Source organism: Mytilus galloprovincialis, chromosome 7 (genome assembly GCF_965363235.1).
Source record: "Mytilus galloprovincialis chromosome 7, xbMytGall1.hap1.1, whole genome shotgun sequence".
Lineage (NCBI taxonomy): Eukaryota > Metazoa > Mollusca > Bivalvia > Mytilida > Mytilidae > Mytilus > Mytilus galloprovincialis.
In genome coordinates, this window is record NC_134844.1 from 89,464,442 (window position 1) to 89,487,991 (window position 23,550).

General features: G+C 34.7%; 1 protein-coding gene and 1 long non-coding RNA gene across 2 annotated transcripts in view; one reads left to right on the forward strand and one right to left on the reverse strand.

The window, feature by feature from the left end:
* Positions 1–23,550, reverse strand: part of LOC143083959 (uncharacterized) — a 94,611-nt gene that overhangs the window by 48,971 nt on the left and 22,090 nt on the right. Inside the window, exon 3 of the mRNA XM_076260376.1 lies at positions 19,094–19,186. Coding sequence (XP_076116491.1) covers positions 19,094–19,186 — 93 coding nt within the window. The remainder of the gene's footprint in view (positions 1–19,093; positions 19,187–23,550) is intronic.
* Positions 13,630–15,359, forward strand: LOC143082043 (uncharacterized). The gene is made up of 3 exons (XR_012980234.1): positions 13,630–13,822; positions 14,532–14,604; positions 15,202–15,359. It is a non-coding gene; the product is annotated as an uncharacterized LOC143082043 (long non-coding RNA).

Genomic DNA, 23,550 nt, shown 5'->3' on the forward strand with positions numbered 1-23,550 from the left:
TTAGATTTCAAGTAACGTAATTTATGTATAATAATTGATATAAAAAAACAAGAGTGCACACACTGAAATGTCTCGCCTTCTTTACTAATCATTGATATTATGTTGATAGCTTTATTACAACTGTCACATAAACTTAACATAAACCAAAAAAAACTAAACATTGACCTTTGAACGATGAAAATGAGGTCAAGGTCAGATGAACAATGCCAGGTAGGCATGTACAGCTAACAATTCTTCCATACAACAAATAAAATTGACTTATTGCTTATAGTTTAAGAAAAACAGACCAAAACACAAAAGTTTAACACTGAGCAATGAACCGTAAAAAAATGAGGTCAAGGTCAAATAAAACCTGCGCGACTGACATGTAGATCATGAAATATTTCCATACACCAAATATAGTTGACCTATTGCATATAGTATTAGAAAAAAAGGCCAAAACTCAAAAACTTAACTTTGACAACTGAACCATGAAAATGAGGTCAAGGTCATATGACACCTGCCAGGTAGACCTGTACACCTTACAACCATCCCATACACAAAATATAGAAGACCTATTGCATACAGTATAAGAAAAACAGACCAAAACACAAAAACTTAACTATAACCACTGAACAATGAAAATGAGGTCAAGGTCAGATGACACCTGCCAGTTGGACATGTACACCTTACAGTGCTTCCATACACCGAATATACTAGACCTATTGCTTATAGTATCTCAGATATGGACTTGACCACCAAAACTTAACCTTGTTCACTGATCCATGAAATGAGGTCGAGGTCAAGTGAAAACTGTCTGACGAGCAAGAGGACCTTGCAAGGTACGCACATACCAAATATAGTTATCCTATTACTTATAATAAGAGAGAATTTAACATTACAAAAAATCTTATCTTTTTTTCAAGTAGTCACTGAACCATGAAAATGAGGTCAAGGACATTGGACATGTGACTGACGGAAACTTCGTAACCATGAGGCATCCATATACAAAGTCTCCCACCTTCTAAAATATAAAGCTTTTAAGAAGTGAGCTAACACCGCCGCCGCCGGATCACTATCCCTATGACGAGCTTTCTGCGACAAAAGTCGCAGGCTCGACAAAAAACTAAAAAAAATATTAATTCAAATCAGCTCCATTACAATCTAAACAAAGAAACACTAGACGTTTTTAATATTGCTCTCGAAAAATTACGTATGTAATGTTAAATGCTGAATTTGAAGTAAAATAGTACTCAAAATGAGGGTCGTCAAGTTGGTTACTATTCCTTATTCCTTATTCGTAACTTATTCTTTATTCGATACCTATTCGTCACTTATTCCTTATTTGTTACCTATTCGTTACTTATTCCTTATTCATTACCTATTCATTAGTCCTTATTTGTTACTCCTTATATGTCTACAATTTACGTGCTTTACTTTCTTAATATCACTGGTAAAATTTCTTGTTTGTATATAATAGGTGAAATTACTTTAAGCGCGAAAGTACCCGTTTCAGCGCTTGACTGATTCCCTGTTACTTATTTGCTTGTAACATGTGTTAAACGTTGCACCTTTTAAAAAACGGTTACTTTTTTTCTTGTCACTTGTGTGACATGTAGCAATAGGTTCTTGGAGGTGAAATAACCCTATTAGCGCATATGTATAAAAAAGAAGATGTGGTATAATTGCCAATGAGACAACTCTCCCCAAGAGCCCAAATGACACAGAAATTAACAACTATAGATCACTGTACGGTCTTGAACAATGAGCAAAGCCATACCGCATAGTCATCTATAAAAGCCCCCGAAATGACATATGTAAAAAAGTTTAAACGAGAAAAACTAAAGCCTCGGTCACACCTTACCGGATAGCTCGAACGGACGCCTAACGGATAACTTTTTTTCAATCCGTTCATGTCCGTTAGACGTCCGTTCTTATCCGTTAGACGTCCGTCCATATCCGTTGCATGTCCGTTAAGCGTACGTTTTATCCGTCAACGTCCGTTCTGTCCGGTGGAAAATTTTGAGCATGTTCAAAACTTTGAACGGACGTCCAACGGATAAAATGTCCGGTGAACGTCCGTTAGCCGTCCGTTTTGTACGGTACTTGTCCGTTTCGTTTCCGTTTTATATCCGTTACGTGTCCGTTGTACGTCCGTTGGAGGTCTGGGAGATAAATTCACCAACGGACTTCTACCGGGCGTTAAACGGATAAAACGGATGTAAAACGAATGAGAAACGGACTCCTACCGGACGTATAACGGATAAAACGGATGGTGAACGGATCTGAAACGGATAAATGCCAATTGAAAATTTCGCGTCAGTCTCAAGTCATGAGCTTGATTTTGTCAGTCTGTGTATTTTAAGCTCAACGGGGCCCGAAGGGCCCCATCTAAGATTATGCTTTTACTTTGCGTCCGTCGTCGTCCGTCGTCTGTCGTGGTTAACTATTAAAAAATCTTCTCCTCTGAAACTATAAAGGGCCAAATACCTTCAAACTTTAACTAAATGGTCCTTAGGGTATCTAGTTTTATTTTAGTACTTGTATATGTTTACTTTTAGAGTTATGTGTGACCGTCCATTTTCACTGAACTAGTACACAATTTTATTTAGGGGCCAGCTGATGACCACCTCCGGGTGCGGGATTTTCTCGCTGCGTTGAAAACCCATTGGTGGCCTTCGGATGTTATCTGCACTTTCGTCGGGTTGTTGTCTTTTTGCCTGACATATGCATTCTCATGTATTCTCAATTTTATCTTTTCATTTTTGTTCATGTCTCTGGTGTTAGCTATGAGTTCTAAAAGGTGAAATAACCCTATCAGCGTGTATATATACACGTTTCAGCGCTCGACTGATACCGGTTACTTTTTCGTCGTCTACTATTCACTTGTAATACGTGTGTTATACTTTGCACTTTTCAAATAAATTATTGTAAACAAATTTCTTGTCTTTAGTGTAACTTATGGGTACTTAGAAGTAAAATAACATTATTAGCGCGTATGTACCCGTGTCAGCGCTCAACTGATACCCTTTTACCTATTAGTTTCTTATTCGCTTGTAATACGTGTGTAATACGTTGTACCTTTTAAACAAATCTTTACAATTGTTTTCTTGTCTCTGGTGTTACATGTAGCTATGAGTTCTTCGGGGTGAAATCACCCCATTAAGTCGTATGAACCAGTTTGAGCGCTCGCCTGATACTCAGTTACTAATATTCGTTCCTTATTCGTTTGTAATACGTGTGTTTTACGTTCCATTTAATTCCGATTTTATTCTTGTCTCTGGTGTTAGCTATGGGTTCTTTTATGTGAAGTAACCCTATTAGTGTGTACACACTGGTTTCGGCGCTCGACTGATACACTGTTACCTTTCATTCCTTATTCGCTTGTAATGAGTGTGGTATACGCTGTCTCTGGCCTTAAAGTCATAAAACTTTCGAATAAATTTGTTGTACTCATACTCCAAAATCAACCAATCAAAATGCTAGATTTCATGTTTCGAGCATAATTTGTGTGCTCCGAACACTGAGCAAAGTTTTATGACTTAAACCCCAGGTGTTAGCTATGGATTCTTAGAGGTGAAATTACAATATAAGCGTGTAATGTAACGAATAAGGAATGAGGATTACTAGTAAGTAACCAACTTGAAAATGGGTGTTTTTTTTTAAAGCAAAAAAGGAATATGGGACGGAAATTAGAAACAGAGGAATACATGTAAGCATGTATTCATCTCAGGTTTAGGAATTTGTGTGAACTTTTCGGACTCCTTGTGGTTTGTTTTTTAACAATACAGGGTAACATGTTTCCCCCATACATGTATTACCCTCTTTTCATTGCATATAAGACTTCAATTTATCATATCCACAAGGGTAACTGGAGACCGGTATTAAAACCCTCGTCAAATTGGGTCATCTGTTTGGCTGTGCGGGATGTACAAATGTGCAGCAACATCTGGTCAGAATGGAGACATCCAATCCGATGTCATGTGTAAAGAGAGTGACACGCTCTTTGAAAATTAAGATTCCTTGCAACAACTCCATGCTGAGTCCGCATGGCTAAATGTCTGTCCCTATCCAATATACCCTCATTTCCTTGGTTGTCTTAATTTATCTGACCTTAATCCCGGATGCTCTATTACAGAACCTACCTATGCATTTATTTTTAATTTTTTCTCGTCCTGAATATGCATGAAATATTTGCCATTGAACGCCTAGCAACCAACAATCAATCAATCAATATCTCATAAAAGGTCATTAACCAAATTCAAGCTGATTCTATTTTTCTTCTCTCACGATTGAGAGCCAAATATTGCCTATGCTAAATAAGGTAAAAGTCCAAGTCAGCCAATTCCCGCGAAAAAAAATATCTCAAAAAGGAAATCCCGATTACCTATCAATTATTTTAGCTTATACTTAAACTAATATACGGAAGGCGTGTTAGCGCCACACATTTTTTTTTAATATAATCTTATTAAGGATTTAAAAGAAACAGCAGTTATTAATGCAGGAGCCTGAATATATTAAAATTTATCACCTTTGTAGTCATTGCAAAGTAAAATGCTTGAATAATGAGAACATATCATTGAATAATAATGAGCAGAAAATATAAGAAGATGTGGTATGAGTGCCAATGAGAAACTCTCCATCTAAGTCACTATTCGTTAAAGTAAACCATCATAGGATTTTTTTTTTATCTACAATAACTAGTAAATTACAACCGAAATGAATGAGAGACGGACATTTATACAAAACTTAATGAATGATTGCAATCAAGATATTTGCGTTATAACGCAAAGGTTAGCGTTGTATTGCAAAGGTTTGCGTTATTTCGCAAAGATTTGCGTTATATCGCAAATATCACTTTGTGTTAGAACACACATGTTTGTGTTATTTCGCAAAGGTTTGTGTTATAACGATAAGATAGGAAGAAAAACAAAAAATAAAAATGTGTGGCGCTAATACGCTTCTGTACTAATACTCTTCGGATTTAGAGTACTAGTATCAATTCTTAATTTCAGATATTTGTTTAATTTCACCTAACTGCATTATTCAAGATAAAAGATTTTAATGCATATTGTATTGATATAAATGGCATACAATGATGAGACTATATTTTTGAAACATTGATTGTATGTAATTTAATGCGCGATAACCACTTCATTCATTTTATATTCTACTTGTAACCATGGCCGTACGTTGTAACGGTGAATTCATGCGATTAACTAAAGTTTGTTTGACTTTTCTTATTTAAGAAGTAAATAATAATGATTTTGGATTTAAACATCAACACGCAGTAACCCAACAACTCAAATAAGATCTACATATGGCATAAAAAGATTGATATTCGCACGACTTAATGCAAGTTTAGTCCTTCAATGTTAAAGGTCATATGGCAATACATTGATGGTTTTTTTTTAATTGACTTAATACCGGGAGATTGGTGGCCTCGTGTTAATTTAACGCATGTCAGCTATCTAGTTTTATCTACAAAAAAGAGGGCCAGTTTTTATTCTTTAATATTAAGTCAATTCTCCCATAAAGAAAGGATAAATTTTTCTGTGTTCAGTAGCATCGTATTTTCTTAAAATATTTTCTCGCACAATATCTGGACATCGGTGGACATGCAGCATTGTCAAACCACACAACCGTTCACCCGTCATCGTAGCTCTAATTTCGATAATATTCTAACAATTTCATGTAGTTTTTTTAATTAGACAAAAGGTCCTTCGTATAAGAAAACTCCCAAGTTAAAAAAAATTACTAGATTTGCAAAAGAAATCAACACTTAGAATTTAGTCAAAAAGTAGGACAATAAATGAACAAAAAACAAACCCGGGTACAGATAAGACACATAACTACAATTAATAGACCTTTAACACTGATTATAAAGATGGATCACGAAAAATATACAGGGGCAACATCAAAAAGTGAAGAGAAATCAGCTGATTTTTGCAAGACACTCGCCGTGAAAACAATATGATCTGAAGAAAAGCTTTTGTTTCAACTTTTTAAAATTTATTTCCAACATCAGACCATGTAGTTACGGCCCTGGGCTCCATATAAAATTATAAAATCCAAACTGACTTAGTCAAAGTCGATGTTCAAACGGTCAATGTAATAAAATACATCTGTTGACTGAAACTCATTATAGATTACTTTTTGTTTGAATTTATTGGAAAAAATATATATTAAAAAATATAAATAAAAAAACCACAATAAATGTACTAGGTCCGATAATTGACGGCAGTCTTTTAACCTGAAATCTGTGGCAAATTTTTATATGTTTGAAATAATGAATAAGATAGTTTCTGCTGAAAACGAAACGTCACGGAAAATTCAGGGTTATGGATTTATAATATATAATGGAGCATCAGATCAGCATCGTCTGGTCAAACTATTCATAGGTGTTATTGTAACTAAAGGTTTAAGATTTACAACATATGGCATTCTTGACCTTGAAATACATTTAAAAGAAACAAATGTTATCAATCTGAATCACAATAGTGTCCATCACAGCATGTATTCCAAGGGTTTATTAAAGATGAAGCGACTGATACAGAAACAACAGGTGACCATTAAAATTAGTATGAAATTCAAAACAGTGTAGCTGTGGCCATTGATTGACACATTAAAATCATTCATTGACTGGGACAATTTAGGTGAACGTTTGTATGTAACGACCAATGCTCACTATGTACTTTTTAAAGACACTTAAACTATGGGGTCACCAAAGGTTCTCAACACCTAAATAAAGTAATTCGAAAAATTAATCAGAAATAACACGATATTTTGATTTATATCAATTATATAAATCAAAACACAAAGGTTATTCCTGATTAATTTTTCGAATTATTTTATAATTAAAGGCGTTAAGAAACCTTTGTTGACCCCACAGTTTAAATGTCTATCGTAGGTACGTCATGAACAGTGGTTGTTACAGACAAACGTTCACGTAAATTGTCCCAGTCAATGGATGATTTTGATGGGTCAATCAATGGCCACAGCTACACTGTTTTGAATTTCATACTAATACAAATCTAACAAATTTTAGATTAGTATAAGTGGTTATGATAACGTCAAAAACGACGAAACTAGTATAATTACAAAACATATATATATGTATTATTATTATTTATTGATTCTACTGAAATATTGCAGCACAGAAACTTAAACAAGAAAGAATATATTCATTATTTTTTAATAGCAAAATACAAAGTATCATGAAATATTCGCATAAATTTATTGCAGTCTGACGAGGACAAGTGTTAAATGTTGAACCATTAGTTATGTAGAGCAATCACAAAAGTCTAGGGGAAATTGATAATTGATAGTTGTATGCCCTAATGATGGCATATCTGTCATGATATTGATGAATCATTTATAGATTTATGACTGATTTAACATGTACTGGTAAATGATTTTTTTTTATTTAATTATAATCAAGTCTAAGCTAGAGGACAAACCCAAGCTATAACTGCCGACATACTATAGCAGTGTCGGGTACTATCAGACGACACCCTCCCCCTAACCTGGGACAGTGGTATAACAGTACAACATAAGAACGAACTATAAAAATCAGTTGAAAAAGGCTTAACTCATCAGATAGACAAAAAATACAAGTGGACGTGGCCGGGTACTTATACATCCCGACACAAAAAGTCACAATGAACAGATCTGAGAGTACTCGCAGTTATCTGACAGCTAGTTTAAAGCCACTAACAACTAATAAAAAAATCATGCCTCTAAGACTAAAAACTCAATCCGTACACATCCAACATACAATGGATTTAGTGTAAAGACGTCATAAACAGCCAGAGAAAAACATGACCTTGTGCAATGCCAAGTTACAGGTATCGACAGATTGTAGATCCATGAAAATGTATATGTATATAACATACTAGTAATATTTAGTTAGCTTTTAATCTACTGATAACAAAATCAATATTTATACCAATAAAAACAATATTCAATGATCTTATTACAGTGTTGAATAGGTAACCTTTAAGAATAAATCTATTTAAAGGAGCTACAAGTTTACATGGATCATTTCTAAATTTCCGGGCACGGTTAACAACATTTCCGTAAACATGAGGATGTGCTATCCCGTTTGAAATAAGTTTTCTACAGGTACAACCAAACTTCAAAACCAAATCTTTATATCTATGGAAAAATTTAGTAAAGGTTTTAAGTAATTTATGGTAACGATATCCCTGGTTTAATAATTTACCAGTAATACATAGGTTGCGTTCGTTAAAGCCAATTTTAATATCATCGAGCCCGACTCTCACGAACATTTATATAGCTCTTTTGATGTTGTTACTTGGCAAAAAAATGAGGGATAAAAAATTAATGCAAAATAATTATAAGATGATATAATTTAGCCACAAATTTAGTCAATTAATTTGCATCAAGACTTTAGGGTAAATGTGCTAATGTGTTAAGGTTTTCACACTGTCCTAGGGATTTTTTTTTCGGTCGTTATAGTGATTCGGCATCTGTTTCTTAAAGATTTAAACATTGGCTATGAATTGGCATAACAAATTATACACGAAAAATTCGGGATATAAAATTGAGAAAGGAAATGGTGAATATGTCAAAGCGACAACCACCCGACCATAGAGCAAACAACAGCCGAAGGCAACCAATGGGTCTTCAATGTAGCGAGAATTCCCGCACCCGTAGGTGTCCTTCAGCTGGCCCCTAAAATATGCATAATAGTACAGTGATAATGGACGTCATACTAAACTCCGAATTATACACAAGAAACTAAAATTTAAAATCATACAAGACTAACAAAGGCTAGAGGCTCCTGACTTGGGACAGGCGCAAAATTGCGGCGGGGTGAACATGTTTATGAGATCTCAACCCTCCCCCTATACCTCTAGCCAATGTAGAAAAGTAAAAGAATAACAATACGCACATTAAAATTCAGTTCAAGAGAAGTCCGAGTCTGATGTCAAAAGATGTAACAAAAGAAAATAAATAAAATGACAATAATACATAAATAACAACAGACTACTAGCAGTTAACTGACATGCCAGCTCCAGACCTCAATTAAACTGATTGAAAGATTATGTCTTCATCATATGAATATCAGGTACAATCCCTCCCGTAAGGGGTTTAGTATCATACTATCATAAAATATATGAGAAGAACATATACATGGTTTCTATAGCTTAAACTTTATGCAAAGCTGTTTAATTCAACAATTTAGAATTTGGTTTTGAAATGGTGATATATGACAGCTAAAGGTCATTTTATTGATGAGAATTTAATTAAGTAACAAAGAAGTCTAGTATTTTTGAAGCTAAAGCTAGGTTGACACTGCCGATCAGATCAACTATATCAATTCCGATCAAGACAGATAAAGTGATCGGGAGGCTGGTCTGGCTAGTTCGACAAGAATGTTCGGGGTGGTCTACCTTACTCGTCATCGATCTGACTTTCTTTCAGAGAGTTTTTGACGTTTCAAAAACATTCGAGTAAGCATCGAGAAGCCAGTCAATCGAAAAAGGATCGTAAAGGGATCGAGTTTGGTCTGAATACAAATATTTGAACAATCAGTACTCGATCATCACGACCTTTGTTCGACTAAAATGCGATCGTTTCTCAACCAACGTCATCGATCACTGCGACTACTAATATTTTTTTTTATCCTAGACCAACTCGACCAATACCCAATCTCTATTCGACCAAACGCAACCACTTTTCGTTGTGTAGGTCTAATTAACTCTCATAACTTTTCCCGCAAGAATATATTGTCCTTGTTATTTTGAAATGTACGAAAATGAAATTCGCAAAAATTTCCCCGTGTACCGTACTTAGCTGTACGTTAACAGAGGCAAATATACCAAACAAACAATCACACCCAGAGGTCAAGAACAAACCGACCCAGCCATGGAAAAAAGCTAAAAACGACGACAAGACAAACAGCAGTCCACAACTCATTAATTTTTATAACTAAAATCTTAGCAACACGAAACCCACCAAATACACATTGCGCCTGTCATATTGCATAAGTACCAATCCGGTGACGAGTCTCATTTAGTGGTGTCATTTTCAAGAAAAGAGCAGTAAATCTAATAAATAAATAAATACAAACGTTTCGAATCATTTTTGAAACGTAAAAAAAGGCAAAACATCTACCAGTGGTTTAACGATAAAACTACAAGTAGCTTAATTTACAATAGCACTGATGAACAAAATCATACTCTCTTGCCACTCAACTGAACCTGCTGGCATTTTGAAATAGTGCATAAGATAGTCTCGGTTTTGATATATCTGGAGTACGGCTTCATCCAGATCTCAATGGTAATGCATCATATTCATCATGAGGTACCGGTATGAGTGTTCTCCATATCGCCGGGCAGTGGGTGTTTCTAGTTCCTCAATCAAAGTCCTCTATTCAGAATGGTTGAAGAGTCAGACGCACTTCCATCTCTGTACCATATAAACTTGTAATATGCGTCAACGAGGGCTAATAGTGTGACTGAGAATAATCCTTTGTAGTTGCAGTACAGTGTATCAGAGTCCTTGGTGCACTTTATCAGGACGCTTTAGTCCCCGTTCGTTAATCTGTGATATTTGATTAGGATACTAGTAATAAGCAGTGTGTATGAGTTTCATAACATTAGGTTAATAGAGGCAAACCAAAGTTAGAGAACGGAAACTAATATGTGGAATGAACAGACGTACGGACGAATGGATTGACAAGTGTAACACTAAATGTCTCTTTGTTTCGGCGGGGCATAAGACAATCCGACTTTTTTCAGCAACACGAAACCTTACAAAACCTGGGACTATCTCGTGCAGGTGTTCCGGAAGGGAAATAGATTCTGCATTTTGGTCCCTTGGTTTTTTTCAGATATGAAAGTAATTGTGCAATAAAAAATGATTATTAGAATGCTAATGACTAATAAAGCCTCCAAAGTGGGGTTTACCTGTTTTATGAACTATTTTCTGTTTGACTGTTGTGTAGTATAAAAATAAGATCAGGTATGATTGCCAATGAGGTAACTCTCCACAGGACACCAAATAGTACAGAAATGAACAACTTTTTGTTACCGTACAAACGAACTTTATGACGCCATTTTACAGAAAATAAGACGAAAGACAACTGATTTTGATTTGATCTCTTGATAGTTATACGTAAACAGTTTCAGAAAAGGTTTCACTCCAGGGGATTACAAGTCTACTTCTGGTCAATTTTTGGGAAATATATGACAGCTTTACCACCTTTCTACAATAGTTTTTAGCCAATAGGTAATTGCCATGGATACACACATACATGTATGCATATATATATGACACAAACAGCAAGCTTCATTTGTAAAAAAGCAAGGAAAAGGGGATGGTCAAATTTATGTATATTGCTATCTAACATAAGTACTAATCCAGTGACAAATCTCATTTTGTGGTGTCATTTTCAAGAAATGTAAAGACCAGTTAAACTCCCAAAACATATCAGCTTAGACTCTGAAGAAGTTTTTCAACCATTGGGGTCCTCTTTGTCGAACTCCTGCAAGTCTCTGATGCTACTCACACAGTGGTCGCCGTGTTACACACTGCCTAACCTAGACGTCTCGGCATCCGTTGCTGTCTACGCCTTCTTGTTCGTCTTCTACGTATGTCCTCACAATTTGTTTCCGTTCTCTAATTTTGTTTAGCCTCAATAAAATTTTATGAAACTTACACACAACACTTATTATCATAAAACACAGATCAAGATCGAATTTGGAAGGCGTCACTTTTGTCGTTCTTGGGGAATGAACCTTTATAACGTTATATGCATGCTGGGGCAATATCTATGTCCCATGGACACATTCTTCGTTTGTTTGGTTAAATTCAGTAGTGCACAGAAGGTCCGAGTAAAACCATTAGAATATCTATATGGAAATGAAGCAGTTGGATTTATAGAGCACTGAGAGACAGGTCAAAGGTTGTGACGAAGCTTGAAGAGAGCGTACGTACACAATGTACTTACGGATGGACAAAGGCAACACTTATACCCCATTTTTTCACTTTTAGTTGTAGCAAAGCAACCCGACGTATAAATTTTATAGTGGAACTCGGTATTAGTCTTAATGACCCCTACACTGCGGCGTCGCATAATAAAATATGATGTTTTTATATAAAAATTGTATATACCCGACTAATTCCCGACTATCTATACGATTCGGTCGATCTGGTTTGGTAGAGATCAGGCTGTGAACGAGTATCATTGATTTGGTCTAACAAGTCGAGTAAACATCGTGTGGATCGTAAATTGGTCGGAATTATCGAATATTTAATCAATTAGTGGTCGGGTTGGAGTCGTGGATGGTCGAGTTAAAGTCGTGTACAGTCTGTCGAATAACAGTCGGGTAGAAGTTGTAAACAGGCCCGATCAAGATTTTGGTTTCGCTTGGTGGTGGAATAGGGACAATAGGGATCATCGAATTGATCTGATCGGCAGTGTGAACCTGGCATACAATTTAAGTTTCCAATGAAAATTGCAAAAAAACAAAAATTGTGACCTCTATTTTGTATTTCATATTCCGATTTAATTCGGATTAAAGTCAAAAAGTGTACAAAATATTTAAAAAATCGGGAGATATGCAATTCGGTATCGTGTTACTTGTGCCATTAAATGTTTTTTAAACTCCCATGGCACATTCTACTTTATTGTCATCCAATGTTTTTTTATTTACTTTTTGTTGCTGTGTTACAGTTTTGGTTTTTCGTTTATTATTTTGTACATCAATTAGGTCGTTAGTTTTTTCGTTTGAATTGTTTTACGTTTGTCATTTCGAGGCCTTATATAGCTGACTATGCAGTATGGGTTTTACTCATTGTTGAAGGTGTCCTATAGTTGTTAATTTCTGCGTCTTACGTATCCTTTGGAAGCGTTAAAGATGGTTAAAAAGCCAAAAACAACTAGCGCTTAATATGTTTTCCCATTTTTTTTTTATAAAGAGAATGAACCAACCAACAATAATTCACAAATCGATCTTGAAATTATGATATTAAGGAATTAAGAGGAGAAATTCTACCACCAGGAAAGCGTCTACCGTGTGGTTATGTCGGCGTAAATATAAAAAGGAGGTAGGGTGGGAGAAGAGGGGAAGCTGATAAGTAAATGAATCCATTTTTTGGTGATTAATTCATGCAAAACAATCCGTTTTGTCATAAATAAAATAAAGATTACTGACGTGCGATATAGTGGTATGTGCTATAATATTGCCACGTGCTCAACGCTCGGAACATGTGGGCGTTCTTCAAGTAATTTTAATTGACCAAAATGGGAGGAGTAAGCAATTAAAATTACTGTGTTAACAGGTTAAGCGATAAACCTCCTCCATCAATCACTTACTTATTTTTAATAATTATTTGTTTTGTGCATAGACGATAAATTAAAAGTTATTAACACTAAGAAATAGCGGTTAACCGATAAAATAGCGGTTAACCGATAAAAATAGCGGTTAACCGACATATTAATAGCGATTAATCGGTATAAATAGCGGTTAACCGATAAAATTAGCGGTTAATCGACATATAAATAGCGGTTAAACGATAAAAATAGCGATTAACCGATAAAATTAGCGGTTAACCGGTATATAAATAGCGGTTAACCGACAAAAATACCTTTTGAACCAAATGGTACACCATAGACATTACAAGAAAAGATGTCTTATTTATCTTGACCAAAATATGAATTTTACCATGGATGTAGAGTTGTGGCCTAAAAAGAGCCAAAGTATTCTATTAACATTAAAAAGTGCAGATGTATTATTCTGATGACATATGACTTATAATAATTGGATTTGTGAAGATTGATGTTTTCATATATTTTGGATTAAATCTTCTGGTAAGTACAAATTATGAATAAGTATTTCAACCTTTTTGAATATTATGAAACTGTTATTTCCTTCAAATAAATTGTGACATAAGTACCATGTAGGATCAAGAGAATAACTATAAAAGACCATGCAATTTTTGCATAATTACATCATGTACATAATTACTGTGGTATTATGACAAGACTTATATCTTTAAGACAATTTTATAGAATATTATTCGATAGTAGTTTTGGCAAAATTAGAGATCTGTAGTATCAGAGGCGGATTTAGAGGGGGGGCCCAGGGGGCCCGGGCCCCCCCTTTTTGGGAAAAAATTTGGTTGCTTATATAGGGAATCATTGAAGCGTGACTGGAGCGGGCCCCCTCTTAGGTCAGTCAGTGGGCCCCCACTTATGAAAATTTCTGGATCCGCCACTGAGTATGACTTTAATAATTATATACATGATATATATAGACATCTATTCGGAAAAATCAAAAAGTATTATCTTTTAAAATTAGTACATATGTTCTGAACTATCATGATATGGATCAAATTTAAGATTTTAAAAATGGCAAGACATACATGTAAATATGGGCCTATGATATTAAAGTGAAATAAAAGACCAATACTAATCACAGTAAAGAATAACCTATACACTGCATACAGAATATGCAATAATTATTTTGTTTAATTGAAATATTTCTTATATTTTAATTGTAATATGTTTTATATTTCAGAACTGCATGGTGAAACAAAAGACAATTGTTTTGTGATAGGACTGAAGAATGGACACATTCAATCAGACTTGGAGTAAGTAGTTTTATATGAAAGAAATTCTTATGAATGCTTTTTAAGTATTTTTTGCACATATTGGACTTTCAAAACATTTTGGAAAAAAATAAAAAGTTGTAAAACCATCTGTAATATTCATTTTTATATAAACATGATATACATATTTGAAAATTTGGGGTTACAGCCCACAGGTCTTATTTTATTGAAAAAATCCCGAAACAGGTCATTATAATTATCTGCCCTTGATTTTACAAGGATTCTTTTCTAAAAATATAAATTACTCTTTAAAACATGCTTAACATCTTATTTTTCATAGTTTAATTTTATAATTTCAAGTTTTAGATGTTTCTGTTGTATATTGAATGATATATGGTAAAAATGGTAAATTCAATATAAAAAAGAAGATGTGGCATGATTGCCAATGAGACAACTATCAAATCAAAATGACACAGACATTAACAACTATAGTTCACCATACAGCCTTCAACAATGAGAAAAGCCCATCAAGTCAATATGTCAAAACGAAGGAAAACCCCACCTACTTGTTTTATTTCACTAGTATATATATGATATTTTTCAGAATAGATATTAATATATATGGTGACTTTTTTTTAGGCATCATACGAAAGAAATGGAAAGTTGTCCACTAGGTCATCAACCATCTGCCGAAGCCAAGAAAGGAACACAATACAAGATAGACGTCAGATAGCAATAATGAACTTTGAACATTTCCAAAATGTTTAACTTAAATTTACATTAAAACATAGTCTAATTTTAATAGTTTTTATTTTTTTTATCTATTTTGCTAGCAATATATGGCAATGAAACTTTAATGGTGAAGCTTTATTTTGAAAGTAATGAGGTTAATTCAATCTGATGAGAACTCCTGCAGATATTTACTTTCCCAGTGTCCTATTTTGAAAAGGACAAAGGACAAGAATATGTTATTAAACTATACAGAACTATACATGGTAATATTGCAGGTCTGCATGTCCATTTGTGAGTGAATACCAGGGAAATGCCATGGATGCCATACTTTCCATGGCAATCTGTAATTGTTGCCATCATTTTCATGGCAACCTGCCATAAATGCCATACTTTTCATAGAGGCCATGTCAACCTGCCATTGATGCCACACTTTCCATGGAAATCCATCGATGCCATGATTTCCATCCTTTTATGATTTCATGGCAACGATGGAAATACTGAGTATACAATCTCTGTCACTCTTTTTTTCGATGCCATGAATTTCATGAAATCCATGAAAAAGCTCGTTTCAATACTCCATCCTTTTCATGGCAACAATTTTGCCATGGAAATTCCATGGAATGCCATGAAAATCCTAGGGACGGGCTGCTTACTTTCAAAATTTACATAAACCTCCATTGTTTTCAAAACCTTTTAGTTGTAAAATAAATTTAATGCAGTAAAAAGTAGTACCATTCCAATTATTATTTAGAACATTGAGTAAATTGGTGCATACTGAACACTGTGATTGTTAAATTAATCTACATATTGATATTTTTCAACTGGGGCCGAGAGGATAGGGGTGATGACCTTGGGTTCTTTTACAGTTTTATTTTTAATCTAAGACAAAAGATGAATATATCATGAAAAAATAGAATAATAACATATCTATCCTGGGCAATCCGGAAAAATGATAGGAGTCTAGTGGTTTTAGTCATTTTGTTCAATGCATTTATTATAAAATGATAAATAAGAAGATGTGGTATGGTTGACAATGGGACAAATCTCCACTCAAAAATCCAAAATGACACAGAAATTAACAATCGTACGGCCTTCAACATGAGCAAAGCCCATACCGCATTGTCAGTTATAGAAGGCCCCGAAATAACAATGTCAAACGATTTAAACAATATAACCAACGGCCTAATATATGGAGACAAAAATTAACCAAAAACAAATATGTAACACATAAGCAAACAATAACCACTAAATTACAGGAGTCAGTTTCACAAAAAAACTTACGACTAAGAATGATCGTAAGTATACTGAATTGTTCATGACTCACGATCAATCTTACTCGTAAGTTTTTTTTTGAGAAACTGACTCCATGCTCCTGACTTGGGACAGGCACATACATAGAGAATGTGGCAGGTTAAACATGTAACCTCACCATAACCTTGGACAGTGGTGTAACAGTAAAACATAAGAACAAACTATTAAAGTCAGTTAAAAAAAGGCTAAGATCAATAAATAAACAAATAAAGGGACGTGGCCGGGTACTTGTACATTCCAAAAACAAAAAGACACTGAATCTTTTTGTTCCTCATTATCTAACAGATACAAGGTGTGCTTCTCTTGAGTAAGGAAATGTCTTTTCTACATCCCTTGAGAAGATACACAAAATACAAGTTTAATATACATTAGGTCTAAAATTAGAATGGACTTGATAGGGAATGTGTCAAAAAGACAATTTATTTCTTTTACAAAAATTAGTTATGTTATCCTTTTATCGATTAACAAGTGAAAAAAATTAAAAAAACAGTCACAGAAAAGATAGTATTATATTTTTTTAACTGAAATTTTATCATGTTGTAATGTCAGCTTTTATTATGTACGTAACAGCTGTCTGATTAGCTTATATACGAGAGTTAAGTTATATTATCAATTCTAAAATCCAAGCCTCGGCGAGTACTTTAAAATTTATAATTTAACTAGACTAGTGAGATCGGATAAATCCGATAATCCATGTGTAACTATGTGAGAATCTGTTTCTCTAATGATTAAAAATAATAAATTTTCTTTTTTTGTTAAACAAAAATCCCCTTCGTGTGCCTTTCACATTCCACGACAGGCCTCGACAATAACGCTTGTCTGATCGATAATTTTTAACTGGTTCTTTGTCAGGTACGTTTTAAAATGTAAAAGGTATACTATTCTCGGAAACCAGTCTAACTGATCCGAATCAATGATGCGCTTTGTAGATAAGGTAACTTTACAGGACAGTTCGTCACCTCGACAGGTTTAGCTGCAAGTTAAATAGACAGTTTGGCACCGTAGGAGATCTCTTTAGTAGTCATGATTGATAGACAGTTTGGCAAGGCAGGAGACATTTCTGGACCAAAACAAATCAGTACCTCATGTTGCTACCTTATTCTGTTCCTTATAATACATACCATACCAGTATTTTTTTCACAAAAATATTTTTTTTTATTTACCATAAAATTCACAAAATCATATTTGATCATAAGTAGAAAAAACAATACTTGCAATATAGTGACCTATAGTTGTAAATTTCTGTGTCATTTGGTCTCTTGATGAGAGTTGTCTCATTGGCAATCAGACCTTATCTTCTTTTTATTGATTGTATTTGAATACACATTTTTCGACTTAGAAAAATATAGGATACAAATGAAATGTCAAATGAGTGTAGAGGCCTATCAGATGGTGCCTCATGTGAAGAGTCTGATGAGACTAGCATTGATGAAAACTAGAACCTAAGTCCTGTGACATGACTAGATTCAGTTGTACCCTACTGGAGCACCTGAGATCACCCCTAGTTTTTTGGTGGGGTTCGAGTTGTTTATTCTTTGGTTTTCTGTGTTGTGTCTTGTGTATTGTTGTTTGTTTGTCTTTTTCATTTTTGGCCATGGCGTTGTCAGTTTGTTTTGGATTTGTGGGTTTGGCTGTCCCTTTGGTATCTTTCGTCATCCTTTTTTTGTAATTGACTCATATTTTTGAAAAGTATTTCAAAAGAAAAAGATCAAATTCAGTTCTATTGTTTAAATTCGTTTTGTTCCTTTAATCAACTTAAGATGTAAAAAGGTTATTTTTAGTAAAAAAAATTTGGACAAGTAACAATTTCATTCGGACAAGTAAGTTTTGGTATGTACTTGTCTTACTGGACAAGTTGAAAAAAAAGTTATTGTAGAGGCCTGTCACCAATGTTGTCAATTTCATTAACACCTGTTAGCATATTTTGATTCATCCAGTTAGGTAGAAAGGTTATGACCCTTAAAATCATCCAATGATTTGTTGAGATCACCGGCAACCACACATGGATTAAATTTTTTTAAACAATGGGTTTGGAAAGGGATAAATTTCCATAGAATTAGAGAAACATTTAAATCAATCTTTTCATACACTGATAAATAATGCACATATTTTGCTTAAATAAAAGGAGATGTGATGTATCAACCAAGAAGACAGCAAGCCAACAAAACAAATACCAAAAAGATATCAAAACAGATGAGTACACAGTTTTCAAACATTTTTCTTTCACATATGCCAACATCTACATTAGGCAAAAAATTGGAAGTGTCAACTTACATTGTTAACTGACAACACGTATCACATATGCCAACATCTACATTAGGCATCACGCTTGTAATTGTCAACTTACATTGTTAACTGACAACAAATACCACATAGACAACTAAAGGCAAATGTTTTATTGTAACTTCTTTGTACCAAGTTTGTTGTGACTCTAACAATCTGTGACATATTTGTGAATATCTCTTTTTTATTAAGAAAAACTATCTACCTTAAGGAAGTCCATCACTTCTTTCTTCCTCTTATTCTTTTCAGAATACTCATTATAGCTTTCCATTGTTACCAGATCATAAGGAGTCTGACCCTGAAATACAATCAAATAATCTTTCATCAATCATACACATATACATCTTCTTTTATTTTATAAACTGTAAAACGATAGATAATAGCTAATTGTTGAATAAATTTTACCTATCTATACTATTACACGAGAAGACCTCATTTTGTGTGTCGCTTCTCTTCCTTCCACAATAAATTAATCATCATGCCTCTGTGTTCTTTAGGTAACATGAATAGCAAATTTGTCATCCATTCTTATGACTATTCAGATAGAGTTATTTTGGGAGAAAAACGACAAAATAGGTGTCCGGATATTGTTTCCGTTATCAGACTAACTTTTAGTCATGGATAAGACTTCCGGTTTTAAACGTGCACAAGAACAACCAATCGTATGATAGATTACAAAAATGAAAAATAAATAAGCCAATCAGAGCGTTCTCCATATCATGGTTTTAAGGTCGCAAGAACCACAACTATTATACCTCCTTAGAGACAATTATGTTTTTGCGTTTATCCACGTGTAAACTACGATTATATTACTATAATATACAGAGACTCTCTGTATTCTGTCTACCTTTTTTTGTGAAAAATTTACTATCTAAGGGGTCATACCAGTTGCATATATATTGAAATAAGTAAAACATGTGGAAACAAGAATTTGTCCATATTATACAGATGCCATATCAGCACTATCTTTTACTATGTTAAAAGGATTATATAATGGGGTAAAAGCTCTAATTTGGCATTAAAATTGGAAATATAATATCATAGGGAACATATTTACGAAGTTTATAGTTGGTTGGACTTCAACTTCATCAAAAACTACTTCGACAAAAAACTTTAACCTGAAGAGGGACAGACAGACGGACAAACGAAGGAACGAATGAACAGACTTGAAAACATAATTCCCATTAATGGGGCATACAAATTTATTGTTAAAAGTGAAAACTTTAACCTGAAGCAGGACAGAAGGACGGACGAACGGACGAACGGACGAACAGACAAAAAAACATAATTCCCATAAATGGGGCATAAAAAATTATTGTTGAAAGTGAAAGTAGTGATTTGACCAAAATAAAGAAAGTGTAGAGATAAGAGGGAGGCAGGACTTATTCGGGACGTCAGGATCGTGTGTTTTTAGCTCAGGATTTCGGGATTGATCTTTACGGGATGCGGGAATATTTTTTTTAATTATGGGATGTCGGGAAATGAATTTTTTTTAAATACACACCTCAGGATTTCATGTTTCTAAGCCGGGGATTTTGGGAAGGTAGGTTTGTAGTGTATGATAGGTGGAAGGTATGTTTGTAGTGTATGATTGGTGGAAGGTATGTGGGTAGTGTATGACTGGTGGAAGGTATGCTTGTAGTGTATGATTGGTGGAAGGTATGTTGGTAGTGTATGATTGGTGGAAGGTATGTTGGTAGTGTATGATTGGTGGAAGGTATGTTTGTAGTGTATGATTGGTGGAAGGTTTTTTGGTAGTGTATGATTGGTAGAAAGTGTGTTAGTAGTATTTGATTGGTTGAATGTGTGTTGGTAGTGTTTTACTGGTGGAAGGTTTGATGGTAGTGTATGATTGGTGGAATGTTTGTTTGTAATGTATGATTTGTGGAAGTTGTGTTTGTAATGTATGATTGGTGGAAGGTGTATTTGTAATGTATGATTGGTGGAAGGTGTGTTTGTAATGTATGATTGGTGGAAGATGTGTTTGTCATGTTTGATTGGTGGAAGGTGTGTTTGTAATGTATGATTGGTGGAAGGTGTGTTTGTATGTATGATTGGTGGAAGGTGTGTTTGTTATGTATGACTGGTGGGAGGTGTGTTTGTAGTGTATGATTGGTGGAAGGTATGTGGGTAGTGTATGACTGGTGGAAGGTATGCTTGTAGTGTATGATTGGTGGAAGGTATGTTGGTAGTGTATGATTGGTGGAAGGTATGTTGGTAGTGTATGATTGGTGGAAGGTATGTTTGTAGTGTATGATTGGTGGAAGGTTTTTTGGTAGTGTATGATTGGTAGAAAGTGTGTTAGTAGTATTTGATTGGTTGAATGTGTGTTGGTAGTGTTTTACTGGTGGAAGGTTTGATGGTAGTGTATGATTGGTGGAATGTTTGTTTGTAATGTATGATTTGTGGAAGTTGTGTTTGTAATGTATGATTGGTGGAAGGTGTATTTGTAATGTATGATTGGTGGAAGGTGTGTTTGTAATGTATGATTGGTGGAAGATGTGTTTGTCATGTATGATTGATGGACGGTGTGTTTGTAATGTATGATTGGTGGAAGGTGTGTTTGTAATGTATGATTGGTGGAAGGTGTGTTTGTCATGTATGATTGGTGGAAGATGTGTTTGTAATGTATGATTGGTGGAAGGTGAATTTGCAATGTATGATTAGTGGAAGGTGTGTTTGTAATGTATCATTGGTGGAAGGTGTGTTTGTCATGTATGATTGGTGGAAGATGTGCTTGTAATGTATGACTGGTGGGAGATGTATTTGCAATGTATGATTAGTGGAGGTGTGTTTGTAATGTATGATTGGTGGAAGGTGTGTTTGTAAGGTATGATTGGTGGAAGGTGTGTTTGTTATGTATGACTGTTGGGAGGTGTGTTTTTAGTGTATGATTGGTGGAAGGTATGTTAGTAGTGTATGATTGATGGAAGGTGTATTTGTAATGTATGATTGGTGGAGGATGTGTTTGTAATGTATGTCAGATTGGTGGAAGATGTGTTAGTAATGTATGATTGGTGGAAGATGTGTTTGTAATGCATGATTGGTGGAAGATGTGTTTGTCATGTATGATTGGTGGACGGTGTGTTTGTAATGTATGATTGGTGGAAGATGTGATTGTAATGTATGATTGGTGGAAGATGTGTTTGTAGTGTATGATTGGTGGAAGATGTCTTTGTAATGTATGATTGGTGGAAGATGTGTTTGTAATGTATGATTGGTGGAAGATGTGTTTGTAATGTATGATTGGTGGAAGGTGTATTTGCAATGTATGATTAGTGGAAGGTGTGTTTGTAATGTATCATTGGTGGAAGGTGTGTTTGTAATGTATGATTGGTGGAATGTGTATTTGCAATGTATGATTAGTGGAAGGTGTATTTGTAATGTATGATTGGTGAAAGGTATGTTTGTAATGTATGATTGGTGGAAGGTGTGTTTGTAATGTATGATTGGTGAGAGGTGTGTTAGTAATGTATAATTGGTGGAAGATGTGTTTGTCATGTAAGATTGGTGGACGGTGTGTTTGTAATGTATGATTGGTGGAAGATGTGTTTGTAATGTATGATTGGTGGAAGATGTGTTTGTAATGTATGATTGGTGGAAGATGTGTTTGTAATGTATGGTTGGTGGAAGATGTGTTTGTAATGTATGATTGGTGGAAGATGTGTTTGTAATGTATGATTGGTGGAAGGTATGTTGGTAATGTATGATTGGTGGAAGATGTGTTAGTTATGTATGATTGGTGGGAGGTGTGTTGGTAATGTATGATTGATGGATGGTGTGTTTGCAATGTATGATTGGTGGAAGGTGTGTTTGTTATGTATGATTGGTGGAAGTTGTGTTTGTAATGTATGATTGGTGGAAGATGTGATAGTAATGTATGATTGGTGAAAGATGTGTTTGTAATGTATGATTGGTGTGACTTGTGTTTGTAATGTATGATTGGTGGGAGGTGTGTTTGTAATGTATGATTGGTGGGAGATGTGTTTGTAATGTATGATTGGTGGGAGATGTGTTCGTAATGTATGATTGGTGGGAGGTGTGTTTGTAATGTATGATTGGTGGGAGATGTGTTTGTAATGTATGATTGGTGGAAGATGTGTTTGTAATGTATGATTGATGGAAAATGTGTTTGTAATGTATGATTGGTGGAAGATGTGTTTGTAATGTATGATTGGTGGAAGATGTGTTTGTAATGTATGATTGGTGGGAGGTGTGTTTGTAATGTTTGATTGGTGGAAGGTGTGTTTGTAATGTATGATTGGTGGAAGATGTGTTTGTAATGTATGATTGGTGGAAGATGTGTTTGTAATGTATGATTGGTGGGAGGTGTGTTTGTAATGTTTGATTGGTGGAAGGTGTGTTTGTAATGTATGATTGGTGGAAGGTGTGTTTGTATGTATGATTGGTGGAAGGTGTGTTTGTTATGTATGACTGGTGGGAGGTGTGTTTGTAGTGTATGCTTGGTGGAAGGTATGTTACTAGTGTATGATTGATGGAAGGTGTATTTGTAATGAATGATTGGTGGAAGGTGTGTTTGTAATGTATGATTGGTGGAAGGTGTGTTTGTATGTATGATTGGTGGAAGGTGTGTTTGTTATGTATGACTGGTGGGAGGTGTGTTTGTAGTGTATGCTTGGTGGAAGGTATGTTAGTAGTGTA